Genomic DNA, 21,917 nt, shown 5'->3' on the forward strand with positions numbered 1-21,917 from the left:
CATAAACCGTAAGAGAAGAGCCGAGTCAAAATTTAATTAATTAAAAGTCCGCAAGCTACGGAAAGTACGAACGAAAAAGACAAGCGATCTCTTTTCAGAGCAGCGAGTTGCACTCTGTTCGCGTCGGTATACTAACGGAAAGAGCGGCGCGGTCTCGCGAGAGGAGGTTTATATAGACAAGAAATTCGCGAATATTCGAGAAGTAATAGAACATTCTATTAAACAGTAAAGGACAATTAGAACAAACGATGTAATTGTTTATTTCTAGCAACCGATTATATTTGTTAGTTAAGCATAGGTTTGTATGTCTCCTTTCGCGCGACCGCGGTGTTTTTGTTTTCGTCACGCGAGATAAAGCAAGCGCTTATTTTTGTTAAAGTGCGATAGCGCGAGCGCTTTCTTATGAAGGCGCGGGGTAACGGTATACTCCAGCGGCCGAGTGCTAATTTATTACAATATATTTAGCATTGTTTGATTGCATGACGCATGATGCATGGTGGGATGCATGCAAATGGTTAATTTCTTTTATTTATCCGTGCTTTTTAGTTCGATTTTCGAACACCTTCCTTCCAATAAGTCACATATTATACGGTGGATTCAACACAACTAAATACGTTGAAATATCTCTTTCTTACAACTTTAATTGCAATTTTCAAAATAATGACAAGAGAGAGATAGAATAATAATTTTGAAATCGGAATTATATTTAATATATAACTATAGAAATGATTATTTTTAGTTATTCAAAAAATAATTTTTTAACAAGGATAGAGAATCTATTGCTGAAAGAGCCAATATAGCAAATTTGCCAAGAAATAATTTTTTAATTTAATTATATTCTCAGAATTATATTAACTTTTTGTTTAAAAATTTTATTATTGATGTAAAATCAATTTTTTTAAGAAAAAGATTCTACATTAAAAAATTCTACATTAAAAACAATACATTATTTTTAAATAAACTAAAATGATTCTAATTACATTTATAATTTAAGTGTTATTTATACAAATATTTAAAGTACATTATGTTGTAAATTAAAGTAAATTATGTTGTAAATTCAAAAATTACAAAAAGCAATAATTTTATTTGATAGTTTGAAAAAAAATCAATTTTAAATTTCTTCACAAATTTATAAATAAAAAAAAATTTTATTTAATTCATATATTACCTGTACGGATAATTGATTGCGATTTGCATTTTGATTCTTGTCTTGTATTGTTTATTAGTTTTGGTAAAATCAATTAGGTATTGATTGAGCTTGTCTTCGATATGCTGTACATCAAGATACTCAAAGGGACCATCCAACCAAACATTGCGATCTCTTTGCCACTGATAACTCCGATAAATCAGAGCATAAAACGGCAAAATAATTTCCTTCAGTTCTTTAATACGTGGATATGTAGATAGCGGAAATTGAAATAATGCTTCCTCGGCATTTATTTTTTCGGCTGTTTGCTCCATACGTTTTAACTGACGCACCATCTTTCGCATATCCTCAATATATTCCTTTATTCGTTTGACATCATCCATATCGCTCATTATAATTAATCTAAAAATTATTATAATTACAATAGATTAAATACGTACTTAATTTAAATTTTCCTAGCTGATAAAAATCAGACGTACAATAGATATTGATACGTTAATTAGAAAATTAATTTTCCACTAAATAATTATGTAAAGAAAACTTTTTCTTGTATGTAATATTAAATGAATAAAAACAAATCTCACTTAAAAATTTATTCTTTATCTTAAATTATCTTATTATATTATATTAAAACTTATTTTTAAAAATTTTCATCTTCAAAAATATAGACTTTGAAAATATTAAAGGTGCTGATACGAAAATTGTTCGATCAAAGGACTATGCCCAGTTTTATAGAAGAAAATTGGGCTCCCGCTGAACAGCAATGAGACATGGCTAGAATTGTAAAACATCAAAAAAAGATTAAAAGGCTCCATAGGCAGAACCTTGTAATGAGTCTCCCCTGAGTGCTAGAACTATTTAAGTTTGCTATTATGACCAGGTATTATTATCTTATCCGAGTTTTCTGGACAAATCCGAGATAAAAAATTGCATTGCTTTACCGTTTGTAAAAAGCTTGAATAATATATACAAAAATCCATAAAGATTCAGTTCCATTACGCCCTATTGTTAGCAATATCGGAGAACCCATTTATCAATTAGCTCAGTTTCTTGTCAAATATCTCCAAACCCTTACAGGACTCAATGATTCCCACATTAAAAACTCAACAGACTTTGTGAGCAGGATTATCAAACTCAAAACAAAAGTAATGGCATTCTTGTCAGTTTTGATATAGTATTTTGAGAATAAAGTCCTAAAAAACGCACCTCTCAAACCCTTTACATAGTTTTGATATGTTGATGACACCTTTCTCATCTGGAGTCATGGCAGAGAAACACTCTCTCAATTTCTCGACTTTCTAAATTCCCAGCACCGCAGTATTCAGTTCACAATAGAAATAGAACAGAATAATCAGTTCCCCTTTCTAGACGTGTTAGTTAAAAAGAACGAAGACGGCATCTTAAGCCATCGGGTTTATCGAAAACCAACACATACGGACCGTTACCTTCATGCCACCTCTCATCATCATCCGACTCAGAAGAATTTCGTCATCAGTTTATTAATATACAGAGCCTTAACAATTTCTGAACCAACTTCCCTGAATGAAGAATTAGAACATCTCAACCAAGTCTTGACCAAGAATGGATACAACAGCAAAAACATCCATCGAACAACTGAAAGGCTGAAAAATAAAATCTCCAGTTCTACAAATATGAGTACATCAAGTAAAAAAGAAGAAGAAAAAGAAAATAAAAAATAGACAATTCTTCCGTATCTTTAGGGTACAACAGGACGCATTAGCAGGAACCTGGGTCAACACAATATCAAAGTAATTTCCAAACCTCAAAATAAGATTGCGCAACTACTTCCTAATCCCAAGGACCGGAGACCACACTTAGAAACACCAGGTGTATACAGGATTCCTTGCTCCTGCGGAAAAGTGTACATAGAAGAAACTGGGAGAAAGATCAGTACACGAATTAAGGAACACCAACGGAGTGCCAAGTACTGCCATTTTAGTCAATCAGCCTTGGCAGAACATTGGAGACGGGACACTCGGTACAATACGATAAAGCAACCAAACTAACCTCCTCGCAAAGCTATTTTGCCAGGAAACATTGTGAAGCCCTAGAAATTCTGAAACATCTCGACAATCTCAACCGCAACAAAAGTTATCAAACAAACCCTATTTGGCATACTGCTCTTAACCTTTAGAGAACGGGCGTATTTTTTCGTAAACTTTTGTAATTTGAACTAAGATATTTTATATCTTTATTATAGTGTTGAACTATGAAAAATAAGCGACCTTTACAGAACCAATATATTGGCTTTCCGTCCGTACGGTAATAAAAATAGAAAATAAATATGTTTTTTAAATCGGCCAACAGAGCCAAAGCACGAAAAATTAATTATTCGGAACTGTATCTCTTGGTTTGAGATCACTAAGTTTAATGATAAGTAAGATGAAAAACCTCCTATAATATATATAAGGACCACAACCTAAGAAGGTTCAATATCGGAGCTCTCAGCTCTGAAGATGCAAACTGCAACGTTTGCGAAACGTCGGCATTACGCTGTTCAACCACGCGGCATCCATCCGGAAACCTTTTGCATTGATAATATATACAAAAATTTTAAAACAATAGGTTTCAACATTGTTATATTCCAAATAAATTAAACCAATAATCAAACTTGGTAAGGACATCTTACCCATTGGGGAAAAAACAAAAAAAGTTAAATAGTCTAGTTGAATTGTAACAATTGCAGCGTATCATATATAAAACAGACAAAAAGACATTTAAGCACACGAATTAAGGAACATTTTAATAATATAAAATTGCATTCTAGCAATCTCTCAGTAATTAGCAAACAGAAAATAGATTGCAATCACGACTTTGATTGGTCGCATCCGAAAGTTTTACATAATAAAAAACATGTAAGAAAAAGAGAGATTGCCGAAATGTTTTATATATAAAGAAAATAACAACACAATAAATTTACATAAGGACACTGAGAATCTCAACAATATCTACGACAAAATAATAAAGGTCGTTTAGTAGTTAAAAACTTGTTTTTCTGGTATAACGTGTATTAATTCAAGATAAGTTTGCTTTTATGATTATAATGAACCATGTAAGTGTATTAATTTATTTGCAAACTTTCTACTAATCTTTAAAAAAGATTTTTGTTTTGTTTTAACTTTTTATTATTCAAATTATATAATGTTTCCAAATATTTGTATAGGTCATTTGATAAGGACCAAATATAATGGTCAAAACGTTGTGATTTCTAAATAAATATTATTGCTAGTTTGGTCGAGAGTACATACTAATCTATGTGTACGCAAATTTGAAAGCATGAAGAATTAAAGGAAATAATATTAAAGGAGTTCTTTAAATAGAAGAAGACATGTAAAATTCCCAGAAATTCTAGATAAAAACGGTTATTAGTAATAAATTACAGGGATAGAAACTAGAAATAATAGTGTTACAAAGTTTATTAAAAATAGTTTTAGTTCTCGTTTATGTTTATGTTTATTGTTTATGTTTTCTTTTGCTACATTTAAACTTATTCTATTTAACTCTACCTTAACCTACTTATATTCTAAAAGGGGTTGAGCATTTGCTTTAGGTCGCCTTTCGCATAGGCCATCTCCCCTTAGCTTCCGCCCGACCCCATATACGCACATACACACACGCCGCCTGGGATTTCCGTTTCCTTTTGCCTCTGTTATCAACTTTTTTTGTTTTATTATATTATATTCCCCTCGTGTAATTTATCCCTTCATTTCTCCTTCCTCATTCTACTATCTTCTCTCTTTCCCCTTCTCTCTTTCTCCTCTTCTACCTCCCTCATCCACCATTCTTCATCTCCCTTTTCTCCTAAAATCTCCCTCATTGCCTCCTGCCAACTCTCTCCATCTTTTCCACCCCTCCTACATCTCTCTCAAACATGTTCTCATGATTCCTTCTCTCCCCCACAAACCCTGCATTTCTTCCTTTCCTTATCCTCCTGGTATTTATTTCTTAACATCTCATTTCCCAATCTAAATCTCGCCACCCTCTTCAATCTGTTTTCTCCCCATTCCTTTCTTAAGTATTCTGGTACTCCTTCCACCCTGATCTTCTTATACCATCTGTTTTATTCCGATCTTTCTATTCTCTCCACTCTTTCCTTCCTTTATTCTTCTAAATCTATTCTTATAACCTCCCCATACCATCCCTCTTCATCTCCTCTTCTCTTCTCCACCTCCTCTATTCTTCATTCTCTTCTTTTGAATAATTCCTCTCTCCCTCTTTCCCATTCTGACCTTTTTTACCTTTGCCCTGTTCCTCATTTTCTCTCAACATCTTCTCGCCAAACCACTTTCTCTCTCTTCCTCCATCCTCCTCTCGAAACTCCACGCTCTCTTACCTGCCCTCGTCCTCAATTTTTCTCTCTGAACTTCCTCCCTAATCATGTATCCTGGTGTTCTTCTATCTACCCCTAGCGTCTACCTTAGATATCTTTTCTCTAACCTTTCCATCTTTTCTCTTTCCTTCCACCCCCATATTTCTACTCTATTGCTTAAAACTGTCCACACTAACTTGTAAAATAATCAGAGCCTTCTCCCCCAATCTTTCCCAAATATTCTTTTCCTTATTTCCCATATCTGCCCCATCACTGCCGCTGCCTTTTTTATCCTTTCCTTACCCCTGCCTTTTCTGACCCCCATTCCTCTGTATTCTATATCCTAAATACGTAAATTCTCTCACTTTCTCCATCTTTTCCCCTTTCCATTTCCATTCCCTTTTCTTCCATCTTTCTCCTTTTCTCCTGAACCTCATGATCTTTGTCTTTTTTGCATATAATTCTACTCCCTTCTGTCCTAGATACTCCTCTAATCTCTCTCAATCATACTCTTCAATTCGTCCTCTTCTTCTGCTATTAACATCATATCATCTGCATATGCCAATGTATATACCTTTTCTTCCCATATCCTTATCCCTCTCCTTTTTACTTTTCCCATCTTTTCCTCTAAATCCGCTATCAGAATTAAATAGTAATGGACTTAGCGGGCAACCCTGTGTTACTTCTTTTCCTGTCCAAAACACCTCCCCTAGCTCCCCTCCTATCTTTACCCTTCCTCTCGTTTCTTCCAATACCTCCTCCACCCTTTTTCTTAGCCCTTTCCTTATCTCTCTCCTCCATCGCCTCCATTAAATTTAGAGAATATATCATTATCTTATTCATTCCTAATTCATTCTCCTTTTTTGACAACGACCTCTGCTCGCCACTTCTGTGCTCCAGGGGCGAGAAAAGTCGTCGCAAAGTACATAAGAATGCCACACCAACATATCAGAATAACAATGTAATTTATCAGAGCAATGTAAGGGGTGTTATGAACCGGAATATATTTTTCAAAAGATGACAATATCTACCGAATTAAAAGCCGCCTTCAAATCCACAAACATAGTCGTCATCCTTCCTCTCCTCTCCAACTGCCTATTTATCATGTAGTTCAGCACGTATACAGGGTGTCCGGTAATTGTCGCTTCAACCGTCGTGTGCAGGTAAAGTGAGTTAAACCGAATAGGAAAGTCTTCTACTGTTTTGCAATTTTTGCAATAATTATTGAGTTATTAAATAAAAAAGATCGGCCAATCCACGCGAATAGAAGCGCGCGACGAGAAGAGACGTCCTACTGTAACACGATACACGAAGATTTCTCGAACACGATTCGTAGACAGTCATCGTTCGCTCCTCCTTCCGCTTTGCGGCGCGCCGTGTATCGTGTTACAATAGGACGTCTCTTCTCGTCGCGCGCTTCTATTCGCGTAAATTGACCGATCTTTTTTTATTTAATAACTCAATAATTATTGCGAAAATCGCAAAACGGTAGAGGGCTTTCCTATTCGGTTTAATTCACTTTATCTGCACACGATGGTTGAGGCGACAATTACCGGACATCCTGTATATTATCCATCGTTTTCATCCTTTTCCTGAATCCTGTCTGGCACTATGCCCTTTTCTTCCACCTCCTTTCTTATCCTTTCTGCCAGCACCATCATATAAATTTTATATAGTGTTGGCATCAAGGTCACTCCACTGTAGTCCTCCACTTTTTTTTCTTGTTTTCTTAATTATTGGAACTATCACATCTTCCCTCCATCTCTCTGGCCACCCCTCTTCTCTCCATATTCTATTACAAAATTCCAGTGCCCACTCCTCTAGTCTTCCTTCTCCATACTTCCATATCTCATTTGGAATTTCATCTATCCCTGCCGCTTTTCCTTCTTTTAACCTTTTATTGCTTCTCTCCAATCCTCTCTCCTTATCTCTTCTTCATCTCTTTCCTCTTTTTCCCTTTCCCCCTCCTCTCCTCTCCATTTTTTTTACCACTCTCTTTTCTACTCCTAATATCTTCATAAAATATTCTCTCCATTCTCTTATCTCAATCTCATTTATTCCCTGTTTCCTCCTCCTGTCCTTGTTCACTATTTTCCACACCTCCGTTTCTCTTTTCACTTCCGCCGCTCTCCTTTCCCACCTTTCATTCTTCTCCTTTGTTATTCTCTTACATAACTTCTTATATTCTCCTCTTTTCCTCCTATACTCCTCTCCTTCTCCCCCTTCTTTTCTCCACTTCCTCAGCTCCCCCTTACCTTCCTTTTTTTCTTCTCTACATTCCTTATCCCACTATCCTCCATCCTCCTTCTTTCTTTCCTTCATTTCTTCCTCTGTTCCTCTCCACGCCTCCTTCAATTTCTCTTTCATTCTCCTCCATTCTTCTTCAATTTCTTCCTCTTTTTCCCCTATTTCTCCCACCTTCTTCTCGAATATCCTGCGTCCTTTTTTATTCCATAGTCCTCTCCTCCATCCTCTCCGCTGTTTTCTTTTCTTCTTTCTCCCTTTCCTTTCCAATTCCATTTCTATTGGGTGATGGTCCGAATCCACCTTATCTTCTATCCTTAAACTTCTCACTCTCCTTCTGCTGTCTTCGTTTCTTATCACATAATCTATTACCGTATTCCCTCTTCCCTCTGTAAACGTCCATTCCCCCTCCTCATCTCCTTTTGTGTTCCCGTTCATCATGCTCCATCCTCTTTCCCCCCAAAACTCTAGCATTTTTCTTGCTTCTGTATTGATATACTTGTCCCTTAACTTTTTTCCACCCTCTTCTACTTCCTCATCTCCTTCCCTCTCGTCTTTTCTCATTCTCCCTCCTCCTCTCCTGTCCTCGCGTTAAAGTCCCCTCCAATTATTCTATATATATATTCCTTCTTCCTTCTCTTCCGTCCACGGCTCCATTTCCTTTAACACTTTTTCTACTCCTTCTCTTACATATACTCCTACTATCCTCCATCTCTCTTTTCCCATTTTCACTTTTTCTACCATAAGGCCCTCCTTTTCGGTTTCTATCTTTTTCTCCTTTTCTGCCATTTTTTTCCTTATACCAATTATCATTCCTTTCATCGCTCTTCTTCTCTTGTTATTTCTACTTGCCCCTTGCACTCCCCATCTATATCCTTTCGGCAAATATCTTTTAATCTTCTTCCAATCTTTCTCCTCCACTCATGTCTCTAACGTTACCATCACGTCCCACTCCTCCAAACCTTTCCGAAATTCTTTGTCCTTGTTCTCTAATAGTTTATAATCTTAGGTTACATTAACATTTTTATATAGATAGTTTCGATAAAGGATTTCAAATTTGGCGCTTTTTATATGCTGCTTAGCGAAAAATGGTGACTTCCGTCAGATGTCGAAATGAAGAATCTTTGATTTTGCTGCGCAATTTCCCTTCCAAAAACAAGAATCGAATCACCGACCGATATTGCTCTTTTTTCATTTTTCTAAAATCCGCGGACACGCCCGCTTTCACACGCGGTCAAAACAAAACTACGAGTCCGATTCGGCTAAAATTTTGATAGTAGCCGTCTACGAGAATGTACTACACAATAATAAAACTCTCTTGCGATACTGGCACCATCGGGCGATGAGGCTAAGTACTTATCGGACTGCCCTCGTATATATTGTATATATATATATATATATATATACAAATACCATTGCATTGCTCATGTGGACACTGTAGAGAGAGAAGGATCGATAAAATCATCCTTGTTTCTCTGTTATGTCGATGCTACATGCAAGCACTATATAAATAATTAAATACTTATACTGTGACGCGAGATACGGCTAATATGCTAGCAAAGCCGCTGTTTTTCGCACATATGCCAGCAGTTTCACGCACATATACCAGTGCTGAGGGCCCCAATTGTCAAGTTTTTCAATGAGCTTTGATGTGGCGATTGGTAAAGAAAATAAAAGATTGCACCTAAAGCATTAGTTGTAGATAGACAGTAGTTTCCGAGAAACTGAGAAGTAAAATTAAGCGAGCACGTTATCTGCTTTAAATTTAAAGGTTCGATCGCAGCATTTGATTAGCCGCATGGCGAAACCACTGTAAAGTTGGCATCTCATTTGTAAAAATCGGAAGTTTTATCAAGAGTTCTGTTTGCACCCTAAATAATTCTACAGTTCTTGATAGGATTTAGAAATAGTTCCGGGATAATACATAAAAAATTGCACCTCAAAAATATGCGATGCCAACTTTCAGTGGCACCACATATTATTATGCGAAAATGCCATTTAAACTATCGTATTTTATAATTCTTGAAAAGTTCTATAATTCCCGATGCATTATAACAATAGTTCCGATCGTCTTAAATATTAAAACAAATTTTTTAACCTAACAGCTGGCTCACCTTAAACTAAAAATAGGCAGAACCTTTTTATTTTTTATTTTACAGCTTCGCGCTTTAATACTTATCGATATAACTCGTCGGGGTGCAAGTGGAACTTTAAACTGAACTGCATAATTCCGAAAAAAAATTTTAACCCCTCAGAACTTAGAAATGTTCTGCTTAAAAAATTTTACAGATGTAGATAGATTTTTAGATGTAATAAAAATCTATCGCTATTTTCAATATCTGACATAATATCGTTTGTCATAGATAATAGCAGTAACATTCTAACAATATCTGCTAGAAAATTTAAATTCTATTAATCACTGCATTGTATAAAATGAGTTTTAATATTGTAGCTTAAACAATTTTTGTGAAAAATATAGCTGCTGATTATAACTACACACAGCAGCGAGATAATATGTCAATAATGTCATATTATGATATTACAACTAACTTATTTTTGTACCTACAGCTAAATTAATAATATAACTTTTTAGCGTATCTATGCAACTCAAAAAAGAGACAGTGTATATGTTTCCTCAATTAAAATTCTCTCTCTTCCTCTCTCCCTCCTCTCTCTTTTTTCCCACCCCTTCTTTTGAACATTATTGCCCACTATCGTCCACTACAGCTTACTATCGAGAAAAATGGAAACAGAGAATTTTGATTGAGAAAACATACACATATACACAAAACCGGTGCTTTTTAGGGCCATTATGATGTACATATTCGTTCCTGCAATCTCCTTGTAGTATACATCGGATAATGCGGATGTCGACGGTATCTCGACTTTAAAGCTTAATATCTTGGGAACGGCTTGCGCAAAAAATACAAATAGGTAGGGTTTCGAAAACGTCTCAACAAGGGTTATAAGACTATGCAATAAAAAATAGGGAGTTCAATTTAAGAAAACATCAATGACTTTTACCTGACTTTTAATAGATCACTCAAGGTCAAATTTATATATTCTTGTTATCTGTCCCCTTTCAAGTTCTATAACTTTTGTCTAAAACATTTTTTCGTGTCTAAAGCATTTTCCAAAATAAAGAGCCCAGGTCGGACTTTAGAGACACTCTATATGCATTGTGACGTCGTCGTCCTGACGCACGTGCATCATGGGGCAAAAAGCCGAGCGGCCGCGCCAAAAGTACGAGCAAGAAAGAGCAAAAGAGAGAACCCCGAAAGACTTAGCGCCGCGAAAATTTATTATTAACGCGTTTTTGTTTCTTTGATTTTATATTATTTGAGAGCTTTGCCGCGCAAGAGAAAGCTAATATTGTCGAAAAAAGTAATCAGCAGCAAACAAAAAGGCAAAAACATTTATGAGGCTGGCCGTGGCCAACCTTGAAGCCATAAACAATACAGTCTAAAGAATTCGGCTGAAAAGGACTTGGAGAACGGCTGCGAGGCGAGAGGACGGGGGTTCTCAAGCAAGAACTGTAGGAGCGCGCTCGTCAACAGGCGCAGAAAAGGTCCGGAAACCCGTGGATAATTTCCACCCGTCCGCAGCCTCTCCGACGAAACTGCGACGGCCGAACTCAACGAGGCCTGCGACGCGAGTCCTCGAAAGACTCGAAATAGCGCATCTATCGGAGTTGATTATCTAAAAAGCGTTGGTAGTTAACAGAATTATATTTGAAAAAAAGGCGATTAGGCAGTATTAATAATACGAATACGTGCTTGAACAAGTCCAAACTGAGCGTGTATGTTGTTTCACTGACCGATAGCAATTGTCTCAAATCAAGGCTGTGTGGTGAACGATCCGAGGCAATTTGCTGCATCTCAGACCAACATATATACTTGCTCATGCGGCTTCGGCCAAAAAGGATCGATAATGTTTTAATATCGAGAATTGCAAAATTCAAGATTGCGGATTTAATATGGTGGATCAGTATTGAGAGAAACTCGATGTTAGGATGTAGTTACTTCTGAATAAAAGATCTGATTTCACATTCAAATATTAGGTTGTTTGGTAATGACTTGCCGCTTTTTTACTAGATAGAGTTTGAAGCGTTGTGAGGCATTCAAATGAAGTAGCATCTGCTAATTCCGTATCGCGTTTGAAATGTAATGACATTAGCTATAAAACGATGCCTCATTTATTTAGTTTCGACTTTTTGTTCACAACTGACAGTCGCTTAAACATGGAGTTCACTAAATGCTGAAATTTGCACTGTTTTAACATTTTTCTTCGTGCAAAGCAAAACCGCGTGTGAATCGCATTGCAAGATTAACGGTTGTGGGAGATGATACTGTAGCGATTCGAACCGCCGAAGAGTGGTTTCGGTGTTTTAGAGCCAGGCGAAACGATACAACAGACCCTGTATCCAGTGGACGGCCAATAACCACTGATGTCGACAAGATCATCCAAAAAATCTACGAAGACCGGCATGTGACCATCAGAAGTATCGCGGAGGAGCTCCAGCTAAGCACTGAAACCGTTCACAGGTATTTGAAAGCAGGCAGATACACGAAAAAAGCTGGATATTTGGGTGCCACACGAGTTGTCCAAAAAAAACCTAATTGACCGCATTTCCATTAGCAAATTATTGCTAAAACGCAATGAAAATTAGCCGTTTTTGAAGCGGATGATGACTGGCGATGAAAAATGGATCACCTATGAATGTTGTTCGCAAACGATCGTGGCCGAGAACCGACGAAGCGGCCCAAACAGTGGCCAAGCCAGGATTGACGGACAGAAAGGTTTTGCTGTGTGTTTGGTGGGATTGGAAGGGAATCATCCACTATAACCTGCTCCCATCGGTCCAAACACTTAATTCTGAGCGGTACATCAAACAACCGTTGAAGGTGGCCATCGGCCAAAAGCAGCCAGAATTGGCCAATAAAAAGGGAGTTGTGTTCTATCAGGACAATGCCAGGCCACACACATCTTTAGCGACCCGCCAGAAGCTCCGGGAACTTGGTTGGAATGTTTTAAAGCACCCGCCTTACAGTCCTGACATTGCTCCATCGGATTACCATCTTTTCTTGGCGCTGCAAAACTCTATTAGTAATATTAAGTTTAACACAAGAAAGTACTGTAAAAACCACTTGTCTCAGTTTTGTGTCAATAGGGACAAAGGATTTTACGAGAGGGGCATAATGAAATTACCTTCAAAATAGCAACAAATTATTGAACAAAACGGCGCATATTTGATCTAATTCAGTTAACCCTAACAATATTAAATAAAGCATTGAAAATCATGTAAAAAGCGGCAAGTCATTACCAAACAACCTAATACATTATCAGATAAAAAATATATGTCGGCTCTCAATATTATTAGTAATAATAATACATGAATTTTATATATGGAACTTAGTAATCTCAAACCAAGAGATACAGTTCCAAAGAATTAATTTTTCGCGCTTAGGCTCTATTGGCCGATTTAAAATTCATGTATTATTATTACTAATACATTATATTTTTCAGTTTTTTTTATTTAAATATTTTTGTTCCATTGTTGAATAGAATTCTTTTGTTCTAACATAGAGAATATCAGAACTATTAATAGTATTTTCTATGTTAGAACTAAAGAATTTTATTCAACAATGAAACAAAATATTTAAATAAAAAAACTAAAAAATATAATGTATTTGAATGTGGAATCAGGTCTTTTATTCGGAGGTACTATATCCTCGAATCTAGTTTCTCTCAATACTGATTTACCATATTGGATCCGCAATCTTGAATTTTGCAAATTGATTTAGAAAACTATTTGATAAGTGTTTAACCAGAACTTGGTTTGATTGAAAAATTCATCCATGTCATCGATTTTATAGTTATCTTCAGATCGATCGAATGACGCTATTTTCAATAGTTTTGATAGATTTTCAATACTTTCCCTAGGTCTCTAGGAAAAAAGACCATTATTTTTACATCTTATATGGTTCATAGATACCCATGGAACTCGAATTTTAGGTTCCATTGATAGTCTGGAAATCGACTTTTTTAACATCCCCCTTTCTATTTGTAGAGTTAATAACTTGTCACATACATATATATGTATATCTATTTATGTATTCAACGAGTCTAATTCAATCATCCTGAAGTAAGATACTCTCAATACAGCTTTGTATTCTTATATAACAAAATACTATATTTATATTAATTCAAAGATTTCCTTTTTTTTGTTATCCAGCTGTGTTCATCCGTTTATAAAATCACATTGATTTTATAACATGCTTTTAATTGTTTTTACTGTATGAGTGTATATATATATATATATATATATTTGAATTTAAAATTTACAAATAATTGTTTTAAAAATTATTTTGCAAATATAAAAATAAACACAAGTAAATATATAAGAAGAGTTCTAACCCAGGTCCTCTGAGGGGGGGGGTCTTAGTAGGCAACCAAGGCGACAATGTTAGGGCACGCTTGCGGATTTGTTAAAAAGCATCCGTTCTTACATTGACATGACTCCAACGCATCCCTTTCACTCGCCCGTAAAAATTCATGCAAGGATTTTGCAAGAGGTCTTTTTATTCCAAGACCACGGTTTTGCACAAATTGCACTACCGATGTCACCGGATTTTCAGTAGTAGACATGATCTATTTTTTTTATGGTTACACTCGACAAATGTTGAGGACTTTGTGATGAGCATTGTAGAGACAGACTTGCTCTCATTAAAAACGAGTAGGGGATGCATGACATAAGAATTAACATAAATGCTGACTCTGAACTTGAGATAAGAAGACAAAGAATGATAAGAAAAAGAATTATATTTAAAATTAACCATGTTCAAACCATGTCTGAACGTCTATCAACTACGTCTGAACCACGTTCTAACATTGATTGAACCTCGATCAGCCATGTTCAAACCACGTCCGAACGTCTATTGACCACGTCTGAATCATGTCGTAACATCGATCGAACCTCGATCAATCATGTTCGAACCACGTTCAAACGTCTATTGAATCACTTCCAAACCACGTTCAAACCATAATCAACCATATTCGAACGACATTTAACTATATTAAATAAACAATATATTATAAAAATGATGTCGCATACTGAAATTGATATGGATACGTGTGGAAATATAATACATGTGCAGAATATAATATTTGAAGGAAGAAATAATTTAAAAATAATTTATTCAAAAGGATGTGGCGAATCATCACGATTTTTTGACCATTAATTAAATAATTTGAATACATTTTGTAATGCACAATTTTTCACATGTTTATTACACCGTAGACTATATGGAGGATCTAATTTATTTAATACAGGAATATCTTCATAAACAGCATCCAAGGTCTCAATAATGTATTCGCTTATCGCATCACCCATTATATCGGCTAGCCATTCTTTCTTTTCGAGTCCTTTTACATACACAATAGAGGACTCTTCTTCTTGTTGTAAATTTTCATTTACCCCGACGATAGCTGCCGTAATCAAGCGTTCAATCATGCTATATAAAACGTTGCCATCTTCCCATTGCAATCCATGATGATGTTTGAGTCAACCATGAGGCTTGGCGCATCTCAGATTTTATGAGCACGCGCCATGGTATGAGACATGCGAAAAAATAATGTGAAACAATAAATCCTGTTCTCAGGACCGCCACCTCCTTTATAATAAACCGTTTATTAAAGATAAATCCTTGTAAATCTATAAACGTCGGTACAGACATATTATGCAAAATGTTGGATCAAATATGTACGACGACTGATGTCGATTGTTAAAATCTCAATCTTTTATATTACTATCTCAGAGGAGGGGATAATAGCTGATTAAGTGATTTTACGAACAACGTTGGTCAGTGGGCTATATTCGACAACATGATCATGCAAGATGAGACAATAGGCGGTAGTATTTGCCGGTACATCTTCCTTACATTCAAACTCTATTCTCACATCCACGGTAGAATTTTTGACGGATTTATTTTGCCGCGAGCAATCAATAACCGCGAGAGGACTATTATGTCGAAATTTTGAGGGAGTTAGTACATTCTTAATATCACAGCCGTAATAAGATTTGCGAAAACGAGAGTACATGTCGAACAAGAGAGCAAATCTATTTTTTTTCAAAATTTAAATTTAAATTATCGTAAGGATAAGATTCTGAATTTAAATAAAGCTTAATGTTGGTTAATTTACAATGATCGAATATGGTATTATCTTTTATCATAACATTTTTTTTACCAGTCTGCAGTGCAAAGATTACATATCGCGGCTTTTCCATCTAAGAGGCGGTTTTCACAGTCCATAAATGTTTGGTCGTACTATGTAACAGAGGAAATTTGTATAGATCCCAAGAGCAAAAACTTATGTTTAAGAATAGCCCGCTTTCCAATGCTTGTAACAAGGACAGTTTATTGATCTCGTTCAATAGTACATGAAGCATACGCCATTGTATCTTGATCAATTCAATACCAGCTTCCGCATGCCCATACAGGCAATTGTTGTCGTTGCGTGAACGTATCAAAATTAATTCATGCCTAGCGTTAATCAGCTCGCTTGTAATCTTCGCAAAATCTTAATAACATGTTGAGCGGCACGCAGAAGTTGAACATACAAATATCATGTTCCATGATGTGCCATATCCCATCCAGCATTCTTCAAAATTTTACCTCTCTCAGTTGTTAAAGAGACATAATTTTTCATCGTGAAAGTTATTCCAACGTTTCTATTGCGATAAATCTCCACCCCATCGAGTTTATATCGAATTTCATCAAACATGAACGCGATGCAGTTATTTGTTAATAAAAGATCACCATTTTTAGCTAATTTAGATATTATCAATTCTTAGATCTTATGCAAGACTGCTGACGCGTCATTTCAATCTCTTCATTTAAGCACCGCATATAATCGTCAAACGTTATTGTCCTCGCGACAACGTTACTCTTGACACCTTTGACTTTTTTTGTATCTTTCTTACCATCTACTCGCAAAGCGTACATTTTTGCTCTAAGCCCTACAAATTCAGTCATTATCGAGCCGTTGTTTTCATCTTTCATTAAACCTGGTACTTTTTTATTCACTAGCGGTATACCGTACGCATTGTTTGCAGCGTAATCGCTCGTATCAAATTTGCATACGTCGCGCTTTGTATTCTCATACACGTCTTCGCATTCAATGTGATATATAAGACTGTCTGTTTTGGTGTACATTACCCGGCATTTGTCATGATACAGCGGTGACATGTATTTGTGATGAAACTTGTATAAACATGTTTTAGAAATGTCAAGTATACACATGCCGACATAGATTGGTTTATAAAATTTTACTTCAAGTTTACGTAATTCTACAGCAATTAAATTATTTAAAAAGATGCTTCTACTATGGAAATTTGGTTTGGCAATCATTGCCTCTGCACCGTATCTCCCTTCCCAATGTGTTATGAGTTTTACATCAACTCGATTACGCACATTTTCCATTGTCTTGCCAAATATCGCATTATTCATCAGTTTATATAAATTTTTTTCAAAATCATTTTTTTGCTTATGTTCTAAATTATGTATTAAGTTCAATATAATTTCGAAGCCACGAAGATTGAGTAAATGTAATACGCGATGTATTTTTGTAACCTGAAGGCCATGTCGCATGCATTGTTGCAGGTTGCGGTAGTGTATCACGTAACGCTTCTTATCGTATAGCGTCGCGAAAAGCTTATCGTGCCGCTTGCCGGGCGGTTTGTCGCGTATCGGGCAAAACAGTAGGTTAGTGTGCGTATCGTGAAGATGTTGAGGATACTCTAAATCTACTTCAAGGATATAGCCTGTAGGTGAATCGAGCGCAATAGATGATACATCAAAATTAGATACATCGTCGACTCATCGAAAATCAGCATAAGGCAATGGTTGACACATTGCCCATCCATACAAATTATTTACGTCAAAGTACATAAGATACGATGATGGTTTCGATAAGTCGTACGATTGCATATACTTGTTATTAGCATGTGCATATCTGCCTGAACATTGACTTAGATCGCCGCGTATACCCTGTTCGATAAACATGACCATGTCAATGTCTGTTAATAATTCAAACGTAATGCTTGTTTTAACATGGCATTCCATGTATATCCCGGAAGGCTATAATAATACGCGGGGTCGAGTCCATAACTTTTAATACAACTATCCCAAAAATTTTCAAAAATATCTGCTAAAAACAAGACATTGATTTTCAAATATAGATCGCTATATTCACCTAGCGTTTCAAGGGAGAATCGCTTCCAAACGTTCTTGGCATACGTGCAATCGCTCTCGGATACTGTGTCATCGGTCAAGGAACTGTAGAATGATTCACGCGGTGGTAAATGTGTATTTTGCAACTTGTCTACACAGTCTATATATTCGTACGGAAAGACGTCTTTTCGGGTTAATAAATTGAAATTTTCAGCTGGTAAATTTTAAAACTGTGATTTAAAAATTTGAAGTTTGCCTTTATTTAAAAAAGATGCCAATTTGTCGAGACTTGTTGTGAGAAATTTATACAAATCTATAAAACGTAATTTTACAAATCTTTCCAATCTTTATTGTTGTCAGTACTATTTACAGTTTTAGTAAAGGAAATATATTTTTCTTCTGTAATCGAAAGTAATTCAATGCTTCTGCTCCAATCGCTAACCGTGGACGTTTAATTCGACTTTGTTCTTCCAATGATGCAATAAATTCATTATATCGCTGCTCCCACACAATGTATTCTTCCATCGAATTCACTCTTGTGGATTGCTCCAACAAACTTGCTTTCATTTTGATGCTCTTGATGCGTGGAACCCTTGATAAAGATACTGACAGAGTAAATCTCTTTGCCATGATTTTTATATGATCATTAACACTTGAAATTTTGGATATATTGCATTTTTATGATGATTTCATTTGAGGATGTCACAGCAGCCGTATTGGCGCTTGTGATACATTTTTTTGCAAATTGGATAATTTTGTCACGTACGGTTTTGATTCATTAGCGCTTGAAATTTTTGATATGTTGCACTTTGCACATTTTAACCTTCACATTAATTCTAACATTTTATTTGAGGATGATGTCACAGCAGCCTTATTGGCGCTTGTGATACATTTTTTGCAAATCGAATAATTTTGTCACATACGGTTTTGATTCATTAGCGCTTGAAATTTTGGATATGTAGCATTTTTATGATGATTTCATCTAAGGATGATGTCATAACAGACATGTATCAGCGCTTTGATTAGTTGAAAATAATATTACATCAGCATTTTGCATCAATATAAAACTAAAATATTAAAAAATAAAATAAATAATAATCCTTAAGGTTGCCAGTAATAATTAATAAAAAACCACTCCTCAATGTTTAAAGTCGACCAGACTGGCAATAATTTATTATAAATAATTATTTGAAATACAACAACAACGTTTCGGCTGTCATTGCAGCCCTTTTCAAGTACATCTATAAAAAGTTCAATCAAAATAATTATAATTTAATACACTTATTCGCAACAATTAATTATACATTTAAATACAAAAATGTGTTACATACCAAATTTAAAACAGTAAATCAACTTCTATGCAAACTACCGACAATGTTAACGCTTGTTTTAATGAACAATGTAAGACTGACAGAAGTAAGTACATATTAAATAGATGTTAACTGTTCACAAAAATCTTAGTCACTAAGCGTTAAGAAGATAGAGACGAAACTAAATGTGTCTTTCGTAATTTAAATCGTCATAATAAAGTCAAATAAATAAAAATAAATAAATAGGTGGATATAAAAATAAAAATAAAATTAAAAGTAAATAAATATAAAACGACTTAAATAACGTCAAGAACACGATCATAAATCCCACTGAAATTCTCCGTATCTTTCTGTAAATTAATACTTTTTCCTTGTTTTTTTATGTAAAACATTTCTGCAATTTCTCTTTTTCTTGTCTGTTTTTCCTCATGCAGAATCACCGGAGAATCCCAACGGAACTCATGATCGTTGCAAGTCCGATGTAAACTAATGACAGAATGCAATGTCTTGTCTTTTTTTATGTTATTTCTATGTTCTTTAATGCGCGTTTCTAAATGTCTCTTTGTCTGTCCTATATAAGCCGAATCGCAATTCGCACAATCAATTTTATAAACAACATCAGTTCTTTTTAAGTTTTCGATCCCATCTTTACCTCTTTTTATCAACGTGTCCAATTTTTTTGGGACAGTATACAAAGCATCAATTCCACTTTTATTGATGCAACGCGTAGTTTAGTTTCGTCTCTATCTTCTTAACGCTTAGTGACTAAGATTCTTGTGAACAGTTAACATCTATTTAATATGTGCTTACTTCTGTCAGTCTTACATTGTTCATCAAAACAAGCGTTAACATTGTCGGTAGTTTGCATAGAAGTTGATTTACTGTTTTAAATTTGGTATGTAACACATTTTTGTATTTAAATGTATAATTAATTGTTGCGAATAAGTGTATTAAATTATAATTATTTTGATTGAACTTTTTATAGATGTACTTGAAAAGGGCTGCAATGACAGCCGAAACGTTGTTGTTGTATTTCAAATAATTATTTATAATAAATTATTGCCAGTCTGGTCGACTTTAAACATTGAGGAGTGGTTTTTTATTAAAAAATAATTTAGTATTACATTGATTACTTAAATGAAAAGGTTGTACTCCACCAAAGACTGCAGCAACATGAATTATTACGTTCCGAGAGTACAAGAGAGTACAAGACAGCAATATTTTGTGCAAGAATAAATGTGACAAGTAAGTTTTCATATTTTTTTAATAAATAATTATTTTTAAAATAAACAATTTTGTGATAAATAATTTAAATAAAATTTTTTAGCGCTTTATCTCATCGTGCGGCTCGTATACTTGGAATAAGATATGCTATAACCCCGACATTATATAAATATTTGGAAATTGGAATCAGCGTCGGAATAATATCCTATGTGGAATTGGCTCTCGGCGATAATCGAGACAATCAAATAATATTACCTATTGAAACGTGGAGATTGCTAATGCAGAAACGAGCGGACATAGAGCAACTAACTGGGACACCGCTATGGATTCGAGATCTAACATTTCAAGTGATTAAAACATCTAATTCAACAATTATAAAAATTACATCGTCAGATAATTCTTTGTATATTGTGACGACCCGATTAGCCGTCACTAGTCGCCCGCGCGCGTGTAAACGGCCCCTTTCGGGGCCACCACACGAATACGTTGAGAATCCGCCTTTTCGCCCCCATCCGTCACTCGACCCCCTCCAAGCTAGTCTTAGAGTGGGGTGGCCGACGGGTATAAAGAGCGGCGCAGCCGAGACTTCGACACCAGTCCCGTCCTGGTCCCTCGAGCGTACTCAGGGATCACTCCTCAACTCCCACACTCCAAATCACCCCGGCCGACGAGCGTTCTCGTCGTGCAGGCCGAGCGTTCTCGGTCACCGGGTCCTGTCCGTAACTCACCCCGGCCGACGAGCGTTCTCGTCGTGCAGGCCGAGCGTCCTCGGTCACCGGGTCCTGTCCGTAAATCACCCCGGCCGACGAGCGTTCTCGTTGTGCAGGCCGAGCGTTCTCGGTCACCGGGTCCTGTCCGTAAATCACCCCGGCCGACGAGCGTTCTCGTTGTGCAGGCCGAGCGTTCTCGGTCACCGGGTCCTGTCCGTAACTCACCCCGGCCGACGAGCGTTCTCGTCGTGCAGGCCGAGCGTTCTCGGTCACCGGGTCCTGTCCGTAACTCACCCCGGCCGACGAGCGTTCTCGTCGTGCAGGCCGAGCGTCCTCGGTCACCGGGTCCTGTCCGTAAATCACCCCGGCCGACGAGCGTTCTCGTCGTGCAGGCCGAGCGTTCTCGGTCACCGGGTCCTGTCCGTAACTCACCCCGGCCGACGAGCGTTCTCGTCGTGCAGGCCGAGCGTTCTCGGTCACCGGGTCCTGTCCGTAACTCACCCCGGCCGACGAGCGTTCTCGTCGTGCAGGCCGAGCGTCCTCGGTCACCGGGTCCTGTCCGTAAATCACCCCGGCCGACGAGCGTTCTCGTCGTGCAGGCCGAGCGTCCTCGGTCACCGGGTCCTGTCCGTAAATCACCCCGGCCGACGAGCGTTCTCGTCGTGCAGGCCGAGCGTCCTCGGTCACCGGGTCCTACCTGAAAGTCACCGGCGCCCGACG

At 36.7% G+C, this 21,917-nt stretch overlaps 1 protein-coding gene across 1 annotated transcript in view; it reads right to left on the reverse strand.

Annotated features, from left to right (window-relative positions):
* Nucleotides 1-21,917, reverse strand: part of LOC114944746 (dynein axonemal heavy chain 12-like) — a 148,420-nt gene that overhangs the window by 32,276 nt on the left and 94,227 nt on the right. The window contains exon 8 of the mRNA XM_085481870.1: nucleotides 1,169-1,549. Within this exon, the coding sequence (XP_085337996.1) occupies nucleotides 1,169-1,549 (381 nt within the window). The remainder of the gene's footprint in view (nucleotides 1-1,168; nucleotides 1,550-21,917) is intronic.

The sequence above is a fragment of the Nylanderia fulva genome, unplaced genomic scaffold (assembly GCF_048542155.1).
Source record: "Nylanderia fulva isolate GAGA-0341 unplaced genomic scaffold, ASM4854215v1 Scaffold193, whole genome shotgun sequence".
Taxonomy (NCBI): Eukaryota; Metazoa; Arthropoda; class Insecta; order Hymenoptera; family Formicidae; genus Nylanderia; species Nylanderia fulva.